Source organism: Aulonocara stuartgranti, assembly GCF_965226115.1.
Source record: "Aulonocara stuartgranti genome assembly, chromosome: 10".
NCBI classification, from domain to species: domain Eukaryota; kingdom Metazoa; phylum Chordata; class Actinopteri; order Cichliformes; family Cichlidae; genus Aulonocara; species Aulonocara stuartgranti.
Window position 1 is genome coordinate 18212453 of NC_138946.1, and position 24359 is coordinate 18236811.

Below are 24359 nucleotides of genomic sequence, written 5' to 3' on the forward strand. Positions count from 1 at the left end.
TATTAAACGGTAAAAAATCCACAGGGGACTTTTTGGAGAATGCTTGGTTACACAACAGTCTACATATAAATAGCCTATACCACATACTAAAGTAGGAGGTCTGTTTTTTTTTAATCATATATGCAATGAAAATGTTCATCTTTAGTGCATAATTTGAAGTTATTGGGTTATTTAGCAGTTATTACTCACTGATTTACATTCATGTCACAAAAAGGAGAGAAAAGACAACATGAAAGCAGATAAAAATATGAAAATGTGTTTTATGTTTGCTTGTCTTTGTTCATATTTCTCCTGTGGTTTGGGTACTGTCATGGTGAGTTTCATCCCGTAATGGCAGGAAAAACTGTTCATTTTAGTATGTGAATGTGTAGATCATGAGTTTGTTTTGTTCTCACTATTAGGGCTGTGCACGCAGATAGAATCTGAAACACATAACCTGTGAAAATAAAGAAGAAAGAACACTGTTCTGATGTAAAAGTGGGCATACAGGTTTATCTTGCAGTAGACTCATCAGATAACCAAAACCAAAAAAGCCCCACAAGCCATAATTATTTCAGTTTTACATCACTAAAGTCTGCAGGCTGTAGGCTAGATACTGTTAATCCCATTCAAAGTCTTATTTTTCATGGTAGAGTGCATAACCTCCCCCACCCCCATCCCCTGAAGTGAGGTGGAGCAGCATGTGACTGCCTCTACAAAAAAAACTGGTGGGGGTATTGGGCGAGGATTTCAGCCAAGAATTCATAACATTTCTCTTTAATTTCTTGGTCTTGGTCTAACGTGAAAGATTGCTGTAATGTGGTCTCTGGAAATCATTTGTTTTCTTCTGTGTTTTGTACCCAGTTATCAACAGTTCCCCCGCTTGTGCGCAACTCAGGAAGCCCTGCGCACCAAGGAGTGCTGCCCGCCTTGGGAAGGAGACGGCTCGGCCTGCGGTGCCAGCTCGGGCCGGGGCACCTGCGAGGATGTGGTGGTCTCTGCGCACCCCGACGGGCCGCAGTACCCCTTCTCGGGATTGGACGACAGAGAGAAGTGGCCCTTGGTTTTCTACAACCGCACATGCCAGTGTACTGACAACTTTATGGGTTTTAACTGCGGGGACTGCATGTTTGGCTACTTTGGTGAGAACTGTAATGAGAGGAGAGAGTCTCTGAGGAGGAATATATTTCACCTGTCCAGGGCGGAAAGACTCAAACTCGTGTCCTACTTGAACCTGGCCAAGCAGACAATTAGCAGGGACTATGTTGTGGTGACGGGAACCTACAGGGAGATGCAAAACGGAACCAACCCGATGTTTGCCGAAGTGTCTGTGTATGACGTGTTTGTGTGGATGCATTACTACGTGTCCCGGAATGCGCTCTTAGGCGGGCCGGGGAATGTGTGGACCGATGTGGACTTTGCCCACTGGGCGCCTGCATTTCTCCCGTGGCACCGAGCATACTTGTTGCACTGGGAGCACGAAATCAGGAAGCTGACTGGAGACACGAGTTTCACCATCCCGTACTGGGACTGGAGGGATGCCCAGGGCTGTGACGTGTGCACAGACGAGCTGATGGGGGACCGGAGCACACAGGATCCCAGTCTTATCAGCCCCGGCTCGGTCTTCTCATCCTGGACGGTAAACGCGTTCACTTGCTCTCACTTAATTAAGGACGAGACAACCTTTCTTTACGCATACGGCAATTTTTTTAAACATAAAATATACAATAATCAACTATACAACAACTGCAATAATACAATACTGCTTTTGCAGTCAGCTTTTGGTCTCATACAGTCAACTCGGAGTAGGACTATTTTCAAAGTGTTCTAATTTCAAACACATTTTCTTTGCATGCTCTGTACTGTTTACTGTCTGTCTGCATCCACAGGTCCTGTGCTCCCAAGCCCAGGACTACAGTGCCAGAGGTGTGCTGTGCGATGCTACAGAAGAAGGGCCCCTGCGTCGTAACCCTGGAAACCACAATCGCAATTTAGTGGAACGACTACCAACTTCAGATGATGTGGAGTTCACACTGAGTCTGACCAACTATGACACCGGACCAATGGACCGCAGTGCCAACATGAGCTTCAGAAACACTCTGGAAGGTCAGATAAGCCTGACCACATACACAAACCCAGACTGCAATTTACCTCTCTGCACTCCTATTTTTCACTATCACTCATATAGTCTTTGCTTTTACTGCGTTATTTTGATTCTCTGCCTGTCTCTGGGCACCTGAAATGTGTAGGCTGCCCTCGATTTCTTTGGTTATTTGCAGTTCATTTTGAGGCCTTTGAACTGATTTTTGCACATACAGTGAAAATGAAATTTGATTAAAATTAACCTCAAATTGGGGTCTCCAGTGTTAAAATTCACTCAGTAAAATGCATCACAAACCCCCCCCCCCAAAAAAACTAGTGTTTCTTGGGTTTACTAATATATAATACCTGTGTAGGATTAAAGTACCTTCAGGATTACAGCAGTGTATTTCCACAAATTCAGCTGTCATAGAAAGAAAGGGACTAATCGATAAACATTTACAGAAATGTGACAAAATAAAGTTTATCAGGTTGTTCGGACATGATGTTCCACCCAAACTGCATCAGTAACTTTGACTGTAAAAGCATCTTGAACCCTACTAGAAGGGATGGAAAGATATTCCCTTAATGAGCGTTTATGGTGATAACATAAAGCTCTGTCTAGCAGATTCGTCCAAAATCCTCAATAGCTGTGCAGTTGTGTTGAGAGCTGTTCCCTGCAAGGGCCACACCATATGATTTACATCATTTTCATACTTGCCAAACTAGTCAGTTAGCCCACATAGATCATGGAGAGTGCATTGTCATCCTCTCTTTTAAAATGTTTCATAAAAAGTGATAACTCAGAACAGTTTATCACTGTTTTGCAGTGATCCTTCCTCTTAAGGAGACAAGTGGATAGATAAACAGATCCACTCTATCCCCTTACTAAAGGGCTTAAGGTTTAAAATTTATCCGTACATTTCCTTTGACTGGAGCTGTATAGCTATATAGCTATAGCTACATTTTCAGACTTCTGCATTGAAGTGACATGACTTATGTAAATAAAAACAGAATTTAATTTTGTGTAACATCAAAAACCCAACTACATGCTACTACAGTGGGGCAAAAAAGTATTTAGTCAGCCACCGATTGTGCAAGTTCCCCCACCTAAAATGATGACAGAGGTCAGTAATTTGCACCAGAGGTACACTTCAACTGTGAGAGACAGAATGTGAAAAAAAAAATCCATGAATCCACATGGTAGGATTTGTAAAGAATTTATTCGTAAATCAGGGTAGAAAATAAGTATTTGGTCAATAACAACAATACAACTCAATACTTTGTAACATAACCTTTGTTGGCAATAACAGAGGTCAAACGTTTACTATAGGTCTTTACCAGGTTTGCACACACAGTAGCTGGTATTTTGGCCCATTCCTCCATGCAGATCTTCTCGAGAGCAGTGATGTTTTGGGGCTGTCGCCGAGCAACACGGACTTTCAACTCCCGCCACAGATTTTCTATGGGGTTGAGGTCTGGAGACTGGCTAGGCCACTCCAGGACTTTCAAATGCTTCTTACGGAGCCACTCCTTTGTTGCCCGGGCGGTGTGTTTTGGATCATTGTCATGTTGGAAGACCCAGCCTCGTTTCATCTTCAAAGTTCTCACTGATGGAAGGAGGTTTTGGCTCAAAATCTCACGATACATGGCCCCATTCATTCTGTCCTTAACACGGATCGGTCGTCCTGTCCCCTTGGCAGAAAAACAGCCCCATAGCATGATGTTTCCACCCCCATGCTTCACAGTAGGTATGGTGTTCTTGGGATGCAACTCAGTATTCTTCGTCCTCCAAACACGACGAGTTGAGTTTATACCAAAAAGTTCTACTTTGGTTTCATCTGACCACATGACATTCTCCCAATCCTCTGCTGTATCATCCATGTGCTCTCTGGCAAACTTCAGACGGGCCTGGACATGCACTGGCTTCAGCAGCGGAACACGTCTGGCACTGCGGGATTTGATTCCCTGCCGTTGTAGTGTGTTACTGATGGTGACCTTTGTTACTTTGGTCCCAGCTCTCTGCAGGTCATTCACCAGGTCCCCCCGTGTGGTTCTGGGATCTTTGCTCACCGTTCTCATGATCATTTTGACCCCACGGGATGAGATCTTGCGTGGAGCCCCAGATCGAGGGAGATTATCAGTGGTCTTGTATGTCTTCCATTTTCTGATGATTGCTCCCACAGTTGATTTTTTTCACACCAAGCTGCTTGCCTATTGTAGATTCACTCTTCCCAGTCTGGTGCAGGTCTACAATACTTTTCCTGGTGTCCTTCGAAAGCTCTTTGGTCTTGGCCATGGCGGAGTTTGGAGTCTGACTGTTTGAGGCTGTGGACAGGTGTCTTTTATACAGATGATGAGTTCAAACAGGTGCCATTCATACAGGTAACGAGTGGGGGACAGAAAAGCTTCTTACAGAAGACGTTACAGGTCTGTGAGAGCCAGAGATTTTCCTTGTTTGAGGTGACCAAATACTTATTTTCCACCCTGATTTACGAATAAATTCTTTACAAATCCTACCATGTGAATTCATGGATTTTTTTTTTTCACATTCTGTCTCTCACAGTTGAAGTGTACCTCTGGTGCAAATTACTGACCTCTGTCATCATTTTAGGTGGGGGAACTTGCACAATCGGTGGCTGACTAAATACTTTTTTGCCCCACTGTATGTTTGTCAAGCTGATGAGACCCTTTTCATTTTATAGGATTTGGAGACCCTCGGACGGGGTTGGGAAACAGTTCTCGTTTGGGCATGCATGCTGCTCTACACGTGTACATGAACGGATCCATGTCTTCAGTGCAGGGCTCTGCGAACGATCCCATATTTCTGCTTCATCATGCGTTTGTTGACTGGTGAGAGACAGAAACACCTTAAAAACACAGAAAACCGTACATTTGCACTCAATGCTTGAACTTAACACTGGTACTGTATTTGTTTTTGTCCCTGTTAGCCTTTATGAGCAGTGGCTCAGGAGGCACAGACCATCTCCATCCCAGTATCCGGAGTCAAATGCTCCTATAGGGCACAACAGCGAATACCACATGGCACCAATCCTACCTCTGCACAGGAACAGAGACTTCTTCATTTCCAGCAAAGACCTGGGATATGAATACACCCACCTGCTAGATGCTAGTGAGTTACCCTATGATCGCCTATGCCAGTTCCTTCTTCTTCTTATTGTTCTCGTCTCCACTCATTGAATTTTGCCCTTAGGGGCTTAGGTCATTTACTTATCTTGGTTTATTGAAACCTAAAAAGTAAACTCTACTGTTTTCCCTACTTTGACATAACCAGCTATGTCCTCTTTGCAGGTCAAAAGCTAGCAGAATCATTGCACCCTTCCCTCGACGAGTTGCGGGACGTGTGGCCATGGCTGCTTCTTGCAGGGCTTTGTGGAGGAATTTTGACAATAGCCATAGCTGCTGCGGTCCTAACTACAAAACGATGGTACAAAGGATCATCCTGGTTGCGTGCTAGAAGCTGGAAACATGCATTTGCTCTCCCTGAAAGACAACCACTTATCCGGAGCAATGAAATAGAGGAAACCAACCAACATAACTACCAAACAACTATGTGAAGGCAAAGCCTGTCTAGCTTAGCCTTATCGATCTATGAATTTTAATATAAAAGCACTGTGAATTTTTACTTTGAACTATATGCTAACTAAAAACAACTTCTATGATATCTGATATTTCCAATATATTTAACTGTATTACAAGTGGGAATAAAAACCTGTGCATGCAGTAACTTTCAAAAATGGATTATGGGCCATGTTAAGCTTTAAACATGTTCCTCCTACAACTGGTATCTTGTCAAACTCTACCAAGAAGATCATTTCTGACATGGTCTTTACAACGTTTATGGATTTTTTCAAGGGGCTGTTCCACAGTGACTCGTCACATTTATTCTCTAGATTTCATACAGTTTAGTTGATTACCTTGAAAATCAGGTCTGGAGTGTGTTGCATCAGCCATATATACACAAACATTTATTATGGTTTATTAAAAGCATGTCATGTGCATATATACACAACTGCAATTCAGAGTAAAGAGAAAAGTGTTTCATCAGAGCCTTTTTTTTTCTTTGTTATGTTTATGTGGGAGTTGACTGAACCACATTTTGATTAATGTTTGAATTGATTCATGTTTGTAATGTGAAAAATGTTTTTTGGAAGAGAGAGAGAAAAAGTTTTATCTGCTTAAAAGTGAAGAACCGAGACTTCAACAGCAACGGGATTAGGTTCAGATTTCTAACCTATGACGAATGCAATAGATTAAAAAAAACACAGTGACATTTGTAAAAGTCCTTGCAATTCCAAAAGTCGATGCAGTTCAAAAGCTTCTTTTGAAAGGTCACACCTACTTTTATCTAAAAAAAAAAAAAAGCATTCAGCTTCCCACACTCGTTCACTCATGAAAGAGTGTGAGATTAAAACAAAACCCTGTTCTGCATATGTTATACACCCATACGCCAATTTATTAGGTACACCTATTCAGTTTCTTGGCAACGCTAATATCTAATCAGCCAGTCACATGGCAGCATATCAATGCATTTGCGGATGTAGAAATTGGTCAAGATGTCCCGTTTGAAGTTCACAGCGTGCATCAGAAATGGGTGGAAGGAAACATGAGTTTAAATCATCTGTGTGAAACAGAAATATGCTTTTGTTCTGTAGCTATGAGACTGAATGTACACTTGCTGACCACTTAAATAAGGTACATCTCTTTATTTATTTATTTTATGCATTTAGGCATTTAGACATAGCAAAGGTGACCTGCTGAAGTTCAAACCGAGCATCTGAATGGTGAAGAAAGGTGAAATAAGGATTAAATGACTTTGAATGTGTCATGGTTGATGGTGCCAGACATGCTGATGTGAGTGTTTCTGAAACTGCTGATCTACTGGGATTTTCCCTGCACAACCATCTCTAGGCTTTCCGATGCTTTCAGAGAATGGTTGGGAAAAAGAAAATGAGTTCCAATGAGCTTTGCCAAAAAATGCCTTGTTGACATCAGAGGTCAAAGGAAAAGACTAGTTCAAGCTATTAGGAAGGTAACAGCAATTTAAATAACTATATTACAAAACAGGGTATGCAGAAGGGCACTGCTGAATGCACACGTTAAACCTTAAAGCAGATGGGCTACAGCAGAATAGAATAGAATAGAATAGCCTTTATTGTCATTGTACAGAGTACAACGAAATTGGAGTGCCACTCCCTTGGTGCAAGATTCAATAATAAATATAAATGTAAAATATAAAAAGTACAATAAAACAATCACAAGTACTCAAACAATAGTAAGTACGATATATACAGGATAGCAGCATTAATATAATGACAGTATGAATAGCAGCATGATATAATGGCAGTGACGGTACGGTATAGCTAAGCAGGTTCAATTGTTTTTGTGCTTATTTACTACGGTGATAGCTCTGGGAAAGAAGCTATCCCTGAATCTGTTTGTCCTGGTTTTATGTGACCTGCACCGTCGGCCTGACGGTAATAGTTCAAACAGTTGATTGCTGGGGTGAGAGTGGTCCTTGATGATATTGCCAGCTCTGCTGAGGTACCGAGAGTTTGCAGTGACCTCCAGGCTGGGCAGAGAGCAGCCAGTGATCTTCTGGGCTGTGTTGATGACCCTCTGCAGTACTTTCCTGTCCACAGCTGAGCACCCTGCATACCATGTTGTTATGCTGTACGTTAGGATCCTCTCTATGGTGGCTCTGTAAAATGTCACCAGCAGCCTCTCCTTCAGGTTGTTCCTCCTGAGCACTCTCAGAAAGTGGAGACGCTGCTGGGCCTTTTTTACCACCGCCATGGTATTTGCAGTCCAGGAGAGGTCATCAGAGATCTGCACGCCCAGAAACCTCATGGAGTGTACCCTCCACACAGTTCCCATGAATGTAAAGTGGGGCCGGGTCTTCTCTGCCCTTCCTGAAGTCCAAGATAAGTTCTTTAGTTTTCGTGGTGTTCAGTTGGAGGTTAACTGAACACCACTCAGTCAGTCTGTTGACCTCATCTCTGTAGTCCAACTCATCCCCCCTTGAGATGAGTCCAACCACTGTGGTGTCATCCGCGAACTTTATGATTGTGTTTGAGAGATGGGTAGGGGAGCAGTCGGATGTGTAGAGCGTAAACAGGAGGGGACTCAAAACACATCCTTGTGGAGACCCGGTGCTGAGTGCCCTGTCTGAGCAGCAGACAGGGTCACTGCTGTGAGCCAAGAATGGCTAGTTTTATGTTGGCAAACTTTGAGTCTATTAGTACCAAGTGATAATTGTTCAAATACCACAGCCTACCTGAGCGTATCCACCCTCTGATGGACACTTCCAGCAGGATAACACATCTCATCACAAACCTCAAATTATCTCACACCGGTTTCTTGAAAATAGCAACGCGGCCTCAATTTAATAGAGTACCACTGGGATGTGGTGGAATGGAAAATTCACATTATGCTTGTACTGATGCAATCATGTCAATATGAACCAAAATATCAGGAGGGTTTCCAGGTCCTTGGTGAATTTATGCCATGAAGAATAAAGGCTGTTCTGAAGGCACAAGGTTTATTTAGCAAGGTGTATATGTTAGAATTCAAACCATAGACAACCACTCCAGTTTTAAAATTTAATCTCAGAAGTTTATTTATTTTTTGGTCAGACAAACTGGTTCCCTTTCCTAGAACTTTACTTTTCCATTGCTTCTCCTTTTGCCAAATAACACTTCATACAATCTAAGCCTAGACACATGCTTTCTAGCATAGCATTTTATGATACAATATTTTGCTTAAAATACTTTGTATTTAATTGGCATTACAGTACATCCTCATTAAAACCACACTACTTTGTTTTGACAAGAAATAAGATAAATACAGTATCTGAAAGCAAAACTTGTACAAAATTTACATTGAGTGTAGTGAAGTAAAAAACATAATTTGGAGCAAATTTACAATTTTTACTGAGAAAAGTATGGATAGTTAGAGTGCATCTCCAAAGTATATCTCAAGATAATTCAGCTGTGATAGTTCTCGTCTCACAATTGATTCAGAATACATTTCATAAAACACAAGTTTGGATAACATATTGATGTAAGCGGACAAATCAAGACAATCCGGGGCAGCTTTTTGGTCTGATGTATTAAATTTATGAAAAACAAAAATGATTTTATTCCTGAAAATATGAGATCTGGTCACAGCCACGGTCCATTAGTGTGACATGGGTCTGCATGGGTGTGAAAGTGAGCAGAATTAAAACTGACAACTTATTTTAAGGCATGATGTAATTTTCCAGGGACTTCAGTGCAATTTAGCTGGGACTTGACTGGAAGCCTGCTGAAACTCAGTTTTTAAATCACTGTGGAAAAAAAATTATATATAAAAAAAAAAATAACGAAAGATTCTGTTACTACAAGTTGACTTCAAAGAAAGGCTAAAGTTAAAGAGGTAACGAATTAACTGTGAGGAATGTTACCTTGGGTTCAGTTAAACATACACACCGTGTCTTTATTTTCAATCTTATCAGTCATCTTCATCCTCGTCCTCACTGTCAGATTTTTGCTTCTCGCTCTCCTTGGGTGGAGCAGGAGGAGGAGGAAGGTCCAGACGGGCCCAGGACATCGCCTCGGACTTCTTCATGGCTACCTCGATCTTGGCCGCCATCATGTTCACCAAACTTTTACTCACGTCTATCACCTGCAAGACAAAAGACTCCGTTAACAAACAGGGTGCGAAAGAAAAAAAATTAATTAAAAAAAATTTAAATTTGCTATTTTTCTTGTTGGTTTCAATTACATCACAATTAAAGAAAATAAATGAGTTCAAACTGAATGAAATGTAGTGCAGACTAATAACATAATAATAAATAAGACTTACTCCCCAAAGGCTGATTTTCTGCTCAAATTCCTTCTCTCCATCAAATATAATGTGTATGTCGAGCTGAAGGAGAAAAGCAAAAATCAGCATTAGATAATAAGAAGGAAAAAAATCCAAACCCAAGATGTTTTGATATGAAGAGGAACGATCGGATAGACTCACCGTAGTGCTGTTGGCATCCACATAGCTTAGCTCTGGGACTGCATTCTTGGCATAGATAGAAATGATGACCTGCGTCCCAGTCTGGTGCCAGTCAAACCGACACGGGACCACCTTCTTACCCTGTAAAGAATTTTCATACAAGACAAATGTTCAAATTCAGCTCTTCAGCCTCTGCCAGCAGACACCACTAGATGGAGTCACAGGTGAGTTTCCTTTATGCAGGCCTGCACACATAAATGATTACTTGCTGCCAAGCTGGCACACCTACCGCATCTTTTTTCCTCCATAGATGTGTTCCCTTTGTACAGCCCTCTTGAGAGAGGAAGGTATTAAAGTCTGAGGTTTTCCTTTTACAGCAGCTCCAGTATTTCATCCTGGAGATGCAGGAAAGATATAACACCTGCTGGATTTTTAGCAGTCAATAACTTGTCACTCAAGAGAAAAGGTAAACAAGACTAACAGGAGAATCATAATGGTGCCTTCATGTTTCTTTTACAGAGAACAGATCTAATATTCCGCATTAATGTAAGAAACACATTTGGAAAGGAATCGGGTGAATTTAACACTCTCTACATAATAATTTGAAAACGCGATAAGTAATACTAACCCTTCGTGAAAGATGGGAAATCCAGCATGGTATAGGCACACATCCGAATCACTTGCAGGTCCTTCAAAACTCTGAGGATAACAAGAACAGTTGAGCCCTCAACAAGCACAAACACTTTTTTTGCTTTTTTGTCAGGCGAAAAAATGCAAATGAGGCAATTAGCTCTTTTTTAACCATTAAATGTCTTGAGTTAAAGTTTAAGAATTCCAACTTTGTTACTTCAACTCTTGTTGAGTCTGAAGGCACCCAACAACAACTTCCTCAACTGTCCTGCTTATAAAAATCTAAAGCTCAGCGGGGGAAATAATTATTTGATGCCCCGCTGAATTTGGAAGTTTGCTCACTGAAAAGAAATAAACAGCCTCCAATTTTTATAGTAGTTTCATATTTAATGGAGAGAGACAGAATATCAACCATAAATCCATGGAAACAAACAAACAAAAAAATCCCACATTACATAAAAGTTAGAAGTGATTAGAGTGTAATTCTAATTAGAATTAAGTATTTTATTCTGATACTGTCAAATGTTGGACGAGAACCTCCTTCAATCAGCCAGAACACTGAAGATGAATATTCCAGAATTACAAAGACCCAAAATATACTGCTAACACAACAAAGGAGTGGCTAGCTGGTCTTTATACCCCAGTCCTATAGAAAATCTATGGAGAGAGCTGAAGCTTGGAGTTGCTTATTAGGAGCATAGAAAACAAAAGGACTGAGTTTCTGTAATAAGGCGTGAGAAAAAAAAAAAAAATCACTTCTGAGATATGTGCAAACCTGGTGACCAAATACAGGAAACATCTTACTGCTGTGCTTGCCAACAAGGGTTTTTCCACAAAGTACTAATTCATGTGTTTTGGGGAGATTAAATACTTTTTTCACCCAATGACATTCAAAAACAATTTAGAACTTTTATGCATTTTTTTTCTGGAAATGACAGTCTCTTAATTACTTTGCAACTCAGCAAACGATCATTTCCACTGTAATAGTCTATGTACCAATGTTTTAGAAAAATAGTTCCTGCTAAAAAAGTCCAAAAAAGTACCAATCCAGGCTTCTACAAAGACCCAATCTTATGGATAAACTAAAAGCAAGAAACCCTTGAGAAAATGTGTTGTGGCTTTCAAGCAAACAAGTTAAAGTACAATTATGTAAATCACTACAATCCCACTCTAAGCTTCTACTACGCATGTCAATGACAATTTTACTCACAATTTCTGTTCTAATCTTAGAGTTTCTGCTCTGACAGACTCGATTAGCTTGAGCCCCCAAAAACTTAGCTTTATATCTATCTCAGAGAAAATGCAGAGACAGAGGAAAAAGATCCACTTCCCCCTTTTCAGAGAGCAGTTTTGCAATACTATTTATCACGAACAACTCGGAATTACACATATACTTACAAAGAAACAATACAACCTATGAAACAAATGTGACTTCATACATTAAAGCTGCTGTTAGTACTTACTTTAGTACAGCCTCCGTTTTTACAGGACGTTCCAATTTTGATCTCGTCACTTTCTTCCTCTATAAAGACAAAATAATTGAGCCCATGAAGAAAATTATAAAACAGTACATTGACTCTTATGAAGCTTTAACTCAAATTCTATTATGTGAATGACACAGACGATGGCAGCTTCCCAGCAGAAGTCCTACTGACACCATCACCTTTCTGTCTAAAATGTAAGAGGTAATGAGAGAAACAGAAAAATACAAAAAACAAATTCAGCTCTTACCTTTTGTCTCTTCAGCATTTTCAGTTAGTTTAAGTTTCTCCAGTGCCTGCTTCAGAGATGCAGAGACTTTATGCTGCAATCTCACCGCTGGCTCATCAGGACTATAACAACAAATATATATTAAAATACTATAAGGAAAACAAAACAAAAATGTGCTTCTGTGTGCAGTAATCATTTGGAAGGGTGATTTTTGGTGCAAACCCAATCTAGGATCTATACTCTGCTTGAGAAGGGCTTTAATATTTCAGTGTTAAGTGCTTGAGCCTGTCCACTTTCTTTTAACAGTGGGGGAAACCACCCAGGTTATAAAACAAAACCCCAAACCTTGGTAAGAACACTTCAGAGTATCCCGTTGATGCTTAGCTTAGCATTGAAGATTTAAGTCCTAAAAATACCCCGTAGACAGAGCTTATTTTTCATGACAATTTAGTTGCCTTGACTTTAGATTTAACCAAACAGTAATCCGTTCAGCCTTAGGTCCAAGTGCAACACAGAACACACACACACACACACACACACACACACACAAAAAAAAATGACAACACAGAAACATGATGCCTCCAGAAATGGCTATCGCTCACATGAAAGCATTAAAAAACATAAAAATATGGCTGATGCCAACCTTGGTCTGCATATCGCCTCCTGAGGTTTCGGTGCAGAGATGATGTACTCATTAAACTTTGGCTTTTGGTCCTCTAACTCCTTCTTTTCTCCTGAAGATGTCACATCTGGTTTCACCGGCTCAGGGGGCTTCTCTTTGTTGTGGGGACCTTTTGTACAGCCCTGTGAGGAGAAGGTCACCGTGTTGGACTCGCACAAAATAAAAGCTCAGGCTGTTTTGGCCATGGCAAAGGTGCCAGTCAATAACTATGAAACAACAGACAACAGAGACATCACCATGGAGAATAGAGCAGAGAAAACGACTAAGGTTAAACAGAGAACTTACAACAATGCTGAGGAAGTCTGAGAAGTCAGTAGTTCTTCTCTTGCAGCAAGACCATCCCTGAAGGAAATAACAGAAACATTAGCTTTGATCAAATAACAGGAAGAGGACACAAGCTAGCTGTGCATTTTCGGGTGCTTTACCTTCAAGGCATCGTGGAATACTGGGACTCCTGGATGATAGGTGCAGCCATCTGTGAAAACAAAATGCATCTTTGATTAACTTTGGGGAGAAATCGTGTAGTTGTGGGAACAATGACTGTTTACAAGTCTGCTCTAAATAGCCGCTGTGGAAAAGTGTACGTTTGTTTTGAAAAATGCTGACTGTAGTTGTAGAAAAGTAGCCCGAACGCTTTAGGGACCTTTATGTAATGATGGGTAGTTTGCAGTCAAGTTTGGCCACTCAGAGTATTTATTAAAAGGTACTCAGAATGATTTAAAGACATAATGCAAAAAATTTGAACTGACATTCTAATATGTGCATATGTAAACTGTAGGATTAAAACAACAACAACAACAACAACATATATACCAATAACTACAAGAAGTGTTTACCGGAAAGACAGAATGGCATGAACATCCTTAGTGTTCAAAAAACAAATTTTTATTACTTGAGCAATCTACAAAGCACAAAGTACAATATATACATACACATTTAACCAATATATTAAAATGAGTATGACTATTTGAAAATAACAGATTTGTGATGCACTTTAGTCACACTACCATCATCATTATTTGAGGTTTTACTGTAACTCGTATTCTATTTTCATCATCTACTCTTTAAAAATAAATCGCTGCAGAACGAATAAACGAATTAAACCTGTAGTACAGCCGGAGCTGTGCCCAATCTGTGCTTCCTGACTTTGACACACCTCTTGCATACCTCTGAAGGTAAAGATAATATACTCTACCGTTATGAGAAAAGAAGCATCCCATTAAAATGGAAATCAGACTGGACTCCTACACAGGGGGTGTACACAATGTTAGATTACTTGAGGATAGAGGTGGACCATTCTAAAGAAAGGAAATAAGTCACGTTGAGGTTTCTGTCGTGGGAGCTGAAGACAAAATTGCGATCTTGAATTTTATTTATTTATTTTTCAATGTGGCTTCATATAAACACAAACAACACATCTGTTACAAGGAGAATGGTGTGGCTTATAATGACAGCGATCGTCTTCCTACTCCACAGTATTTGTGGGTTTTGTAAGGTGACTGAAAATGCACATTTTTTAAAGAAGACAAAAAAGGGTAGAATTTAATTAGTTATCCTTTACATGCATGAAATATTAATAATCACAAATTCACCATATGTCAAATAAAAACTGGACTTTAACTGTATAACAGGCTGGAAACACCAACTGATCTTTGGGCCTCCTTTAAATTTTTAAGGTCTATGTCGTAGATCTATATTTTGCTAAAATTTAAAAAAGGTGTTTACATGTACCTCTTCTGGGTACATGCAAACACATCATGTTTGCCTGTGTAAAATGTCCTGATTTCTAACTGGTTGCTCCACCTGCTCTCGCTTTCACATATCGATGTTTAGCTGCTGGCAGTGAACACTCTGGGCTCAAAACACAGTTTGGCTTCCCTCAAGGGTAAGCCTGGCAGTCAGAAAAAAAAAGATAATGATAAATACATTGCACTTCTTTTCATTCACTGTGTGTATCGCGGAGGAAGTAGTTTCCCCCTACTAATTTTACATCTTTGACTGTCAAGGGAAGACATGCGGGATATACAACTGCTTATTGAAACATGCTCCAAGTACAGAAAACACTATCAAATATAGAAACCATGTAGGCTAACCAGCAGATGGAGTATCATCCGAGTTATGAGAATGATTATTAGTTCAACTTCCAACATCAGGGTCAGACAGCCAACCTCAGTAACCCCAAAAGTCACAAGGGAGCTCATCGCTTTTAGTTGGTGCATGTCAGAGTGTTATCTGTGTTTGTAACTGATTTAATCACAAATACGTTTCATAATACAGAAGCACTTGTTACCTAAATGTGCATGTATTTACTTGTATTTTAAGGTTAGCCCCCCCTCCCTCCCCGTTGTTGTGCTGGTATTTTTTAAGGCTTTTCTTGTATATATTTTCTTGCACACTGTGGTGACTCTTTTAATAAGTAGTTAACTGCCTACTGGTCCCACTCGTCTCTTCAGTTTTCTCTTTAAATTGTTTGCATTGATTATGGAAAGCAGTTAAAAGCGAGCTAGCATCTACTTTCTTCTAAAGCCAAGTGGAAAAGTTCAACGACTCACAATAATTAATAATTCAGTCACATAATTACCAGCCGGATGAACTAAGATCACTATAAGGGATGCCGATTGTAAGCAAGTGATTAAAACTTCCAACGTTGAATTGAAAATGTGACTGCCGCATTCACACTACTTGTATGGCTACACATGTAACGTTGTATACGTGAATAACGATCTTTAGATACTTTATGTGGAAGGAACCGGCTTTCTGAAACTTTAAACCGCTTACAGCGTCCGCACAACCGTCCCGCAAAGTCTAACGTTGCCTTTTAATCGCAGGAGCTTAACATGCTAACTACAGCATGATAAAACTAACTCACAGAGGGCCCGTGTGTTATTTATCAGATATAAAACGAAGGAAACGAATGAATTAAGTTGAACAGCTAACTGACATAAGGTTAGCAACACGGGCCCATCGGGCCTGCTCACGGTAGAAATTTCCAGATGATGAGAGGTTAGCTTGCTAACACTCAGGGAACATACAATGGACATCGATAGTAAAGTAAGACCACTCACCGGCTGGGTTATTTTCTGGATCAAATCGTTGTCCACATCCCTTATTATAACACAAAACAGACATAGTGACTGGTGGGAGAAGTACAACGAATGATCAGATTTCTAACTAACCACTACAGAGCTCGTGTGTCAGAGAGCTCGCCGCCGTTTGCTTTAAGGTGTTGAACATTACACTTCCGGATGTTGTCGGCTGCACTCGGCAAAGATCGGCGCTTGCCCGCCACCACCTCCAGCCTGTGAGCGCACTCCGGTCCCACACAGGCGACAGCTGATGCTGGCCGCTTCCAAACTTGCAATAAGCGACATCTTCTCTGGTTCACATCTCTCTCGGACTTTAACCTTATAGAAAACGAATGTAGAACTTATCTAATCTTAGTTTGGTTGTAACTATTGCAAATGCAAGCCGGGATAGCCCTCTGCACTCAGGCTTACAGTTATCAGGTGCATGGAACGGGGGCAATAGCTATATAGTTTTACGAGGATAGCTGCAGTGTACTAGATAACTGCCTATCGGGATATATCTAAAGGCTTTTTTTCGCGCATCCATAAGCGGCCATTTTGCCTTTCTTTCTTTTCTTTTTTGTAATTATTGAGTGAGAATGGGACAGGATTTAATTTCACTGATTGCATCGGTTTCATCTAAAGGTAGGTCACTTTGCAATGTGTAAGTGAAGTCTGTACAAATGTATGCAGTACCGGTACTTAAGCGACACACTGTAGCAACAAAGTGTAAGTTAATAAACTCGTGGATTTTGCAGAGACGCGTTTCACTGGATTACTGCAGGACACGATTGTGCAGATCTCCCGGCATAGCCTCTCAGCAGGGATGTTGATGTTAAATCGCTGGATTGTGATTGAAGATTTATTTATTTATTTATTTATTGCTGGTACAGTCCTATCTATAGATCCGATATATTTCAGTGTTTCTCGAAGTTGAGTCACGATCATGTAGAGACCTATGGTTTAGGTGAATGGCACGGTATCTAAAGCAATAGTTAAAAAACAGCAAAAAAAATTTGTAGGCAACAGAAGAAGAAAAGATTTTTAAACTTCTTTGTTTTTATTATTTTGCCCTTTTTGTTGTCTGACACTTGTTAAATTGGTTTTTTAATTGGTTGTCTGTGCTTTCACAATGATGTGTTTGTTGTAATTATGTTCTACTTTCTGAAAATATCACAGCCCTGCTTGTCTCTGTTAAAGGAGTCTTTATTATTATGACCCCTGTTATTTTATTTAGATGACATGATGTGTTTCTGTGAGACTGTGCAAATGAGCTGTGGTTTGAAGTTGATTCGTTGCTTCACAGCCTTTCTCATTGTTTCAATGCAAAGTGTGAGCATCATCATATCAATGTAGTGATAATAACTCCCTCTAAAATGTTTTTGTGCCTGATCATCCAAAGTTTTTTTTTTTTTTATCAGCAGAACACACATTCCTACTGAATGACCAACTAAAATCAAGTCCTTTATTTTAATTGTGATTCTTTCCAAATACAGGGTGACTGGATGATGGGATAGTGATGAAGCCCAATCGGTGGGGAAATATGCACCCCCTGCCCAGCTTCTCTCTTCCTTTCCTTTTTATTTTCTTTTTCTTCTTCCTCTTCATATGTTTCCACTCAACCCGTGCCCAGCTTCTGACAGATTCTAGAGCAGGGCAACGCTTGCTGCTCTTCACTCAGCCTGCATATAATGTGTCCATTTTTGAGAACTCTGCTGCAAGAACCTATACCAAAAGTGAAGCCAAAATGGGCATCATTCTCGGGCCACCTTGGTCTTTTGAGATAAAATACTCCATTGTGTTGGGAGACAGTGAAGGCATCTTTCAGGCTGAAGATTTTGTAATGGGAGATTTTTGTTTTCTCCGCATATGCACTAATGGAGGTAGTGGTGCTATACTGAATCGGGAAGTACAGGATAATTACACTCTGACAGTTAAGGCCTCGGCCCCAGGAGGCCTAGAGGCTTTAACCACTGTTTATATCAAGGTCTTGGATACAAATGACCTTCGACCTCTATTTTCCCCAACTTCCTACACATTTGTTGTTTCTGAGAGTGCCCCTCTGGGTGCCAGCATAGGACGTGTGACAGCCACAGATGCTGACGTAGGCTCGAATGGAGAGTTTTACTACTTTTTCAAGAATAAAATAGATCTTTTTGCTGTTCATCCGACGAGCGGGGTCATCACCCTGACTGGTCGACCAAGGATGGACAAACAGGACCGATTTGAGCTGGAGGTACAGGTGGTTGACAGAGGGATGAAACTCTATGGGAACAGTGGTATCAGCAGCACAGCAAGGCTTGTACTAACTGTGCAGCGAGTAAATGAATTTGCTCCCGTTCTTAGTGCAGTCGCTGTTGTTCCATCGTGGGAAGAAAAGAATCCCGTGTATGCAGTAATTAATGTGGAGGACAAAGATGAAGGAATATCCGGAGATATAGAGTGGGTGTCCATCATTGAGGGGGATCCCTTCGAGCAGTTTGTGGTTGATCGTTCGCCTGTTGGGAATGAGTACAGAGTTAAAACGTCGGAAGCTGTCAGCTGGGATACATTCCCCTATGGCTGCAACTTAACATTTCAGGCCAAGGACAGAGGTATGCCTCCCAAGTTTTCTAATACCCAAATTGTTCAGTTGTTGGTTACAAAACCGGACCCAGTGATGGCGAGTTTTGAAAAAGATGTTTATATAGTCACGCTGAGTGAAATCGCTCCCCCAGGCTCTGTTATAGCGGTGGTGAAAATATCCCCGGCTCCTCTGAGAGTCAATTACAGCTTCAGCAACCCTTCAGATCCAGTGTACTTTGATATAAACCCTTTGACTGGAGTTATTATGACCACCAGGCAGCTTACAAGGATATCACAGGATTTCATGGTGATGGAGGTAGTTGATATGATAAGTGAGCAGCGAACAAGTGTCCAAATTCAAATCGAGGATGCTAATGACAACTCTCCAGTGTTCAACAAGCCATTCTACAATATTGTCGTCAACGAGAGCGTACCTGTAGGTACTGTTGTCCTTGTGGTCTCTGCTGTGGATGATGATAAAGGGGAGAATGGGTATGTAAGTCACACTATTAGTGGTGAACAGTCTCTTCCATTTAGCATAGACCAGAAAACAGGGGAGGTGAGAATTACTAGAGATCTGGACTTTGAATCATCAGATGATATCTACACTTTCGCAGTGCGTGCCTCTGACTGGGGTTCACCCTACAGAAGGGAGAGTGAGGTTAATATCACCATACGTGTAATAAATATCAACGACAATCAGCCTCTTTTTGAGAAGGTTTCTTGCAGAGGGATGATAAGCCGTGATTTCCCTGTCAACCAGACTGTTGTCACCTTGTCAGCAATTGACATGGACGAGCTAGGACTAGTTGAGTACAAGATACTCTCTGGGAATGAGTTAGATTATTTTAACTTAAATCCAGACTCTGGGGCTTTGTCACTGAAAAGATCGTTAGCAGTGGATAGTTTAAAAAGTGGTGTATTCAACTTCAAAGTTGTTGCAACAGATGGAGAGATGTTCTCTGATCCCACATTTGTGAATATATCAGTGGTGAGGGGTAGGATTCCCCCCAGAGGGTTCAACTGCAAGGACACAAGGGTAGCCCAGCTTTTGGCAGAAAAAATGCTCTCAAAGGCATCTGCTATGGCTAGACTGAGACCAGATGAGAGCTACACAGATATTTTCTCTACGAACAAACAGCCTCCACAGTTTGAAGCCTTGCCTACAAGCATTCTCGTGAGAGAAGACCTCATTCCCGGTGCCAGTGTATTTCAGGTGCGAGCGCGAGATGGTGACACAGGCTTTAATGGCCGCGTTCTCTTTTCCATTTCTGATGGTAACAAAGAAAACTGCTTCAATATAAACATGGAGAGTGGGCTGATAACTATACTGCGGCCACTCGACCGTGAACGAGTGGATCGTTACTTCCTTAATATCACCATCTATGATCAGGGCATTCCTCAGATGTCCAGTTGGAGATTACTGACAGTGATCATTGAGGATACAAACGACAATGACCCTCAGTTTTATCAGGACAGCTACTCTGCCCTTGTTTCAGAAAACTCAGCCATTGGCATGGAGGTTATAACCATCACTGCATTTGACAGAGACATGGGTCAGAATGGACAGCTCTCCTATATAATGCTCACCAGTGTTCCTCAGTTTGGGATTGACAGTGAAACTGGAAGTGTATTTGTTGCTAGCCAGCTGGATAGAGAAACATTTCCAATATTCATATTGAAGATTGAAGTCAGAGACATGGCTGAAAGAGGCACTCGAAGGTCCTCAGTGACTACTCTAAGTGTAATCTTGGAGGATGTCAATGATTGCGCTCCAGCTTTCATCCCTACCAGCTATAGTGCTCGAGTACTAGAGGATCTCCCGCCCGGGACTGTGATTACCTGGGTGCAGGCTCAGGACCCAGACATTGGACCTGGAGGACAAGTTCGATATTCCTTAATCAATGACTTTAATGGCACTTTTGAGGTAGGTGATGACACAGTGTGAACAGAATCTTGCACACGTTAAGATTTTTATTTTTACATTTATTGAAGTATAGATTGTTTATGATGTAATTCTTTTTTATAGATCGGTCCTATAAGTGGGGTATTGAGAATTAGAAAGGAGTTGGACTTTGAGAAACAACAGTTTTTCAACCTGACGCTGCTTGCTGAAGACAGAGGAATCCCCAGCCTTAGGAGCCAGACGTTTGTGGAGGTAGAGGTGCGTAGCACACATGCTCAAATATTCTACATCTCAGGGATCACCATAGCAGATCATCTGCCTCTATCTCACCCTATCCCTAGCACCTGTCACATCAATCCGCTACATGTCCTCCTTTACTTCATCCATAAATCTTGTGTGTGATCCTAACTGGCAACTCCATATCTAACATCCTTTGTAAAATAATTTCATCATCCCTTCTCTCCACACATCTAAACAGTCTCAGTCCTGCCTCTCTGACTTCGCCTCCAAACTGCTTAACCGGACCCGTTCCTTTGACATGCTTTTTTCTAATCTTGTCCATTCTGGATACTCCCAGTGCTCTTCAGCTCTGCCACCTCCAGCCCTGCCTCCCAAATGCAAATAATCAATTTTGTCAGCTTACATTATTATCAATAATTTGGGGTGTTAAGGTTCCAGTCTTTTTGTTAGTGCCACCGTCTCCAAACCATACATCAAAACAGGTCTCGCTACCATTTTGTGAACCTTCCCTTTAACTCTTATTGTTATTCTTCATTGGCAAATCACCCCTGAGGCTTTTCTCCACCCACTGCACTCTTTTCTTTACCTCTCTTGTGTGCTGTCCAGAAAAAAAATCCAATGATCAATTTTGTCAATTTACATTATCATTGATGATTTGGTTGGTTATTTTCAAGGTTGCAGTTGTTGACAAGATGTCCAATTGTATTTTTTTAGATCTTTCTTCCTTTAATTCTTCACTCATTTTTATGACACCGGTTAGATAGATGATTAAATGCGTGACAGCATTTAGCTCACGGTACATTTAACTTCCAAGACAGGGAATAATGTGTACAAAAGTGAAATATACAGATGGTCTACTGATGCCACACAATTGCATACTACAGATAATATCACACAGTTTTTCTGTCATAATTAATGTGCACCATTACATTTCTTCAGGTGGTGGATGTCAATGAGAATTTGTATGCGCCTTACTTCTCCGACTTTGCTGTGAGAGGCTCAGTGAAGGAGAACTCTCGTGCAGGAACAAGTGTCATGACTGTCAACGCTAAAGATGACGACAAGGGACGAGATGGCGTGCTGAAGTACTCTATCCAAGGTGGCAGCGGCCTGGGCACTTTTACGATTGACGAAGACACAGGTGTGACACAAGATCAATTTCTAAGCCTATTTATGTAAAGTGAAAATCCAATAACCCATAGTGCCATGCTTAGAATATCAACATCTAAGTTTTTGCATAGGAAATATTTTCACATGCCTTTCAAGATGGCTTGCCTAGGTTTTTATTTGATTTGTTTAATTGTAATTTGTAGAGAAAGTATGGCCACTTGTCAGTTCTTGAGTCAATGTGAAAATGTTTGTTACAGAAAGAAATTCAAAGAGCGTGCGAGGTATAGCGACAGTCACTGTGTTAATGGGGCCTCACGTGGGAGCTGTGTACTGGGAGATCATTACTGTAATGAGGGCAGCATGGCAGCCACATTGGCTGGGCCTCAGGCCGCTCTGTACAACTCATCCAGTGCTGAGCGGCTAACATTGATCAAGGCTCTCCTGCACAACAGCCCCGTCCTTCCCAAGTACGGAGAAATCACTATGACTTATTTAAGGAGGCCTGACCCAAAATAAGCATGCACACTCCAACTTTCCTGCAGTGTGAAACTGCTGCTGAAGACATGTTGATCCAAACAAGAAGCCATGACTCACTCACCCAGGGATAAAATGAATCAAATACCAAATGTGAAAATAGGACGCCTCATTTTAGTGCATATTGGGTCATGTACTATAGCTGTGCAACTTAAATTTTAGTCTTAACTGTGAGTATTGTCTGAATGTTAGGGGCTAACTACTGAAGATAGCGCAGCTACAAATGCACAAAACATCCACAGTGCCTCCCCCTTCCCCAAAAAGGTGCATGTCATTAAATGTAAAACTTGAAAATTAATAACATGAGCACATCAATAAGATCTTACAATTTGCTTTTTTTTTTTTTTTGTTAAATCAGATAAACAGCTGTGTTGTGGGCACATGGATGTATGCTTAAACATTTATAGCTACTGTCATCAATACTTTTTCATGAAAACCTGAAAAAGTGTGACTAAGAACTCTTTCTTTTCCACCAGTCATGATTGCATCATTGCAGTCTCTGCTTTTGTCCATCATACTGAAGCTTTTAAACCTAACAGTTCAGTGTCTGTCCATGGTGCTGAAATGCTGAACCTTCATGCTGAAACCAGACCCTCATTTGCTCTTCCCTACATATAGTGAATGAGACTTAATATACTTGCAGGTAGTGAGCCTTCGCGTTCTCTTTCTTCTTCACATGGCAGTTTTTTTCTAATCCCATCTTAAAATAAATATACAGCTTTTGCAGTTATCGCTGTTGTTTATATTTTATTTGACACATCCATATTTTAATTTTGAATAGGAAACCTAGTTTCCCAGAGTTAGTAGCCTGTCAAACCATTCACTGCATACATGAATAGTTTTAAATAAAAGCCACCAATCACTGTCTAAGCAGATGTGGCAAAAGTAAACAATACAACAAGGACAGGCGATGATCATGTTGTGATCATCATGCTATTAGAAAACTGTGCATTAAATAAAATGGTTAATTTTTGTAATTGCAAGCTTTAAACAGCTACATTTATATATTTGCATACTCTATGTATGCTGTGTACTCATCAGCAAAACAGTTTTACAGTGCATGTACTGATCCATACAAATGCCTGTAATAGTATTTGGGGTTTTTATTCCCTGGAGTATTAATACCTCAGTAAGGAGCATCAGAGCCAGTGAGAACATTTACTGAGTGTAGATTTTCCAGGGGAAATCAGACTGCTTGTTAGAGCAGAAAGTGAAGGGAGAGGGAAGTGGAAGTGAAGCGAAGAGAGGAAGGAAAAGCATGCAGGGGAGTCAGGAGTACATAAAAAGTGTCAAAAGAAAATACAGCTTTCTTCCTCCCAGACCTATATATATATATTTTAATGTCTTCTGGAAAGTTTTTCTTTTTATAACTTAGAGTTTTTTTCCCTAAGCATGTGAAATGCTAATGCATTTTACTATCGAAGGACACGATACAGTAAGAACATGCCAAGTTTTCCCTTATCATCAAGTGCTTCATTTTATCGTGTAGAAGTCAGCATTGTCAGGCACGGACAGAGTAGCACTGCTTTGTACTCCCACCATGCATTTAGCTGCCATGTTGAGTGGCTTTGCTCTTGCTGCTTGTCAATCTGTGGCTCTTAGTGCCAGAACTAAATATGCGATGAGAGAGTGAGATGGACAGTGACTGAGAGTGAAAGGGACAGAGAGAAAAATAGAAAGAATGAGAACTCTCTTTTGTTTAACCCGTCTCAGCTAATGCACCCCTTACTCCCACCCTCACTTGTAGTTTGTAAATCAGCTCTTTGATGCATCATGCATAGCCCATGACACCCCTATTGTCAGTCATAGCTGCTGTTAATGAGTGCCCTCTTTTCCCGCGTTTGATATTTAG

At 40.8% G+C, this 24359-nt stretch overlaps 3 protein-coding genes across 7 annotated transcripts in view; 2 read left to right on the forward strand and 1 right to left on the reverse strand.

Annotated features, from left to right (window-relative positions):
* The first annotated feature begins 677 nt into the window (after positions 1-677).
* LOC309715417 (tyrosinase-like) lies at positions 678-6126 on the forward strand. Its single transcript, XM_082548529.1, has 5 exons — positions 678-1618; positions 1869-2085; positions 4764-4911; positions 5010-5191; positions 5371-6126. The coding sequence occupies exons 1-5, from the start codon at positions 797-799 to the stop codon at positions 5634-5636; spliced, it is 1635 nt and encodes a 544-aa protein (XP_082404655.1). The 5' UTR covers positions 678-796; the 3' UTR covers positions 5637-6126.
* A 2528-nt stretch (positions 6127-8654) lies between these two features.
* Positions 8655-16328, reverse strand: chordc1b (cysteine and histidine-rich domain (CHORD) containing 1b). Of its 2 annotated transcripts, XM_082548697.1 has the most exons (13): positions 16153-16244; positions 14283-14385; positions 13513-13562; positions 13373-13429; positions 13049-13209; positions 12427-12527; positions 12159-12217; positions 10694-10764; positions 10355-10460; positions 10087-10206; positions 9925-9987; positions 9549-9744; positions 8655-9406 (listed from the first exon to the last, which is right to left on the reverse strand). In XM_082548697.1, exons 2-12 carry the CDS (start codon positions 14305-14307, stop codon positions 9571-9573), a joined length of 987 nt encoding a protein of 328 aa, XP_082404823.1. In that variant the 5' UTR covers positions 14308-14385; positions 16153-16244; the 3' UTR covers positions 8655-9406; positions 9549-9570. The 2 variants fall into 2 exon arrangements, with proteins under 2 accessions (XP_082404823.1, XP_082404822.1); XM_082548696.1 differs by lacking the exon at positions 14283-14385 and having other exon boundaries at positions 8656-9406; positions 16153-16328.
* A 137-nt stretch (positions 16329-16465) lies between these two features.
* fat3b (FAT atypical cadherin 3b) overlaps positions 16466-24359 on the forward strand; it is a 74346-nt gene continuing 66452 nt past the window's right edge. For all 4 annotated transcript variants that reach the window (XM_082548688.1, XM_082548689.1, XM_082548690.1 and 1 more), the window contains exons 1-4: positions 16466-16797; positions 17649-20644; positions 20747-20881; positions 21803-22004. In XM_082548688.1, coding sequence (XP_082404814.1) covers positions 17672-20644; positions 20747-20881; positions 21803-22004 — 3310 coding nt within the window. In that variant the 5' untranslated portion in view covers positions 16466-16797; positions 17649-17671. The remainder of the gene's footprint in view (positions 16798-17648; positions 20645-20746; positions 20882-21802; positions 22005-24359) is intronic.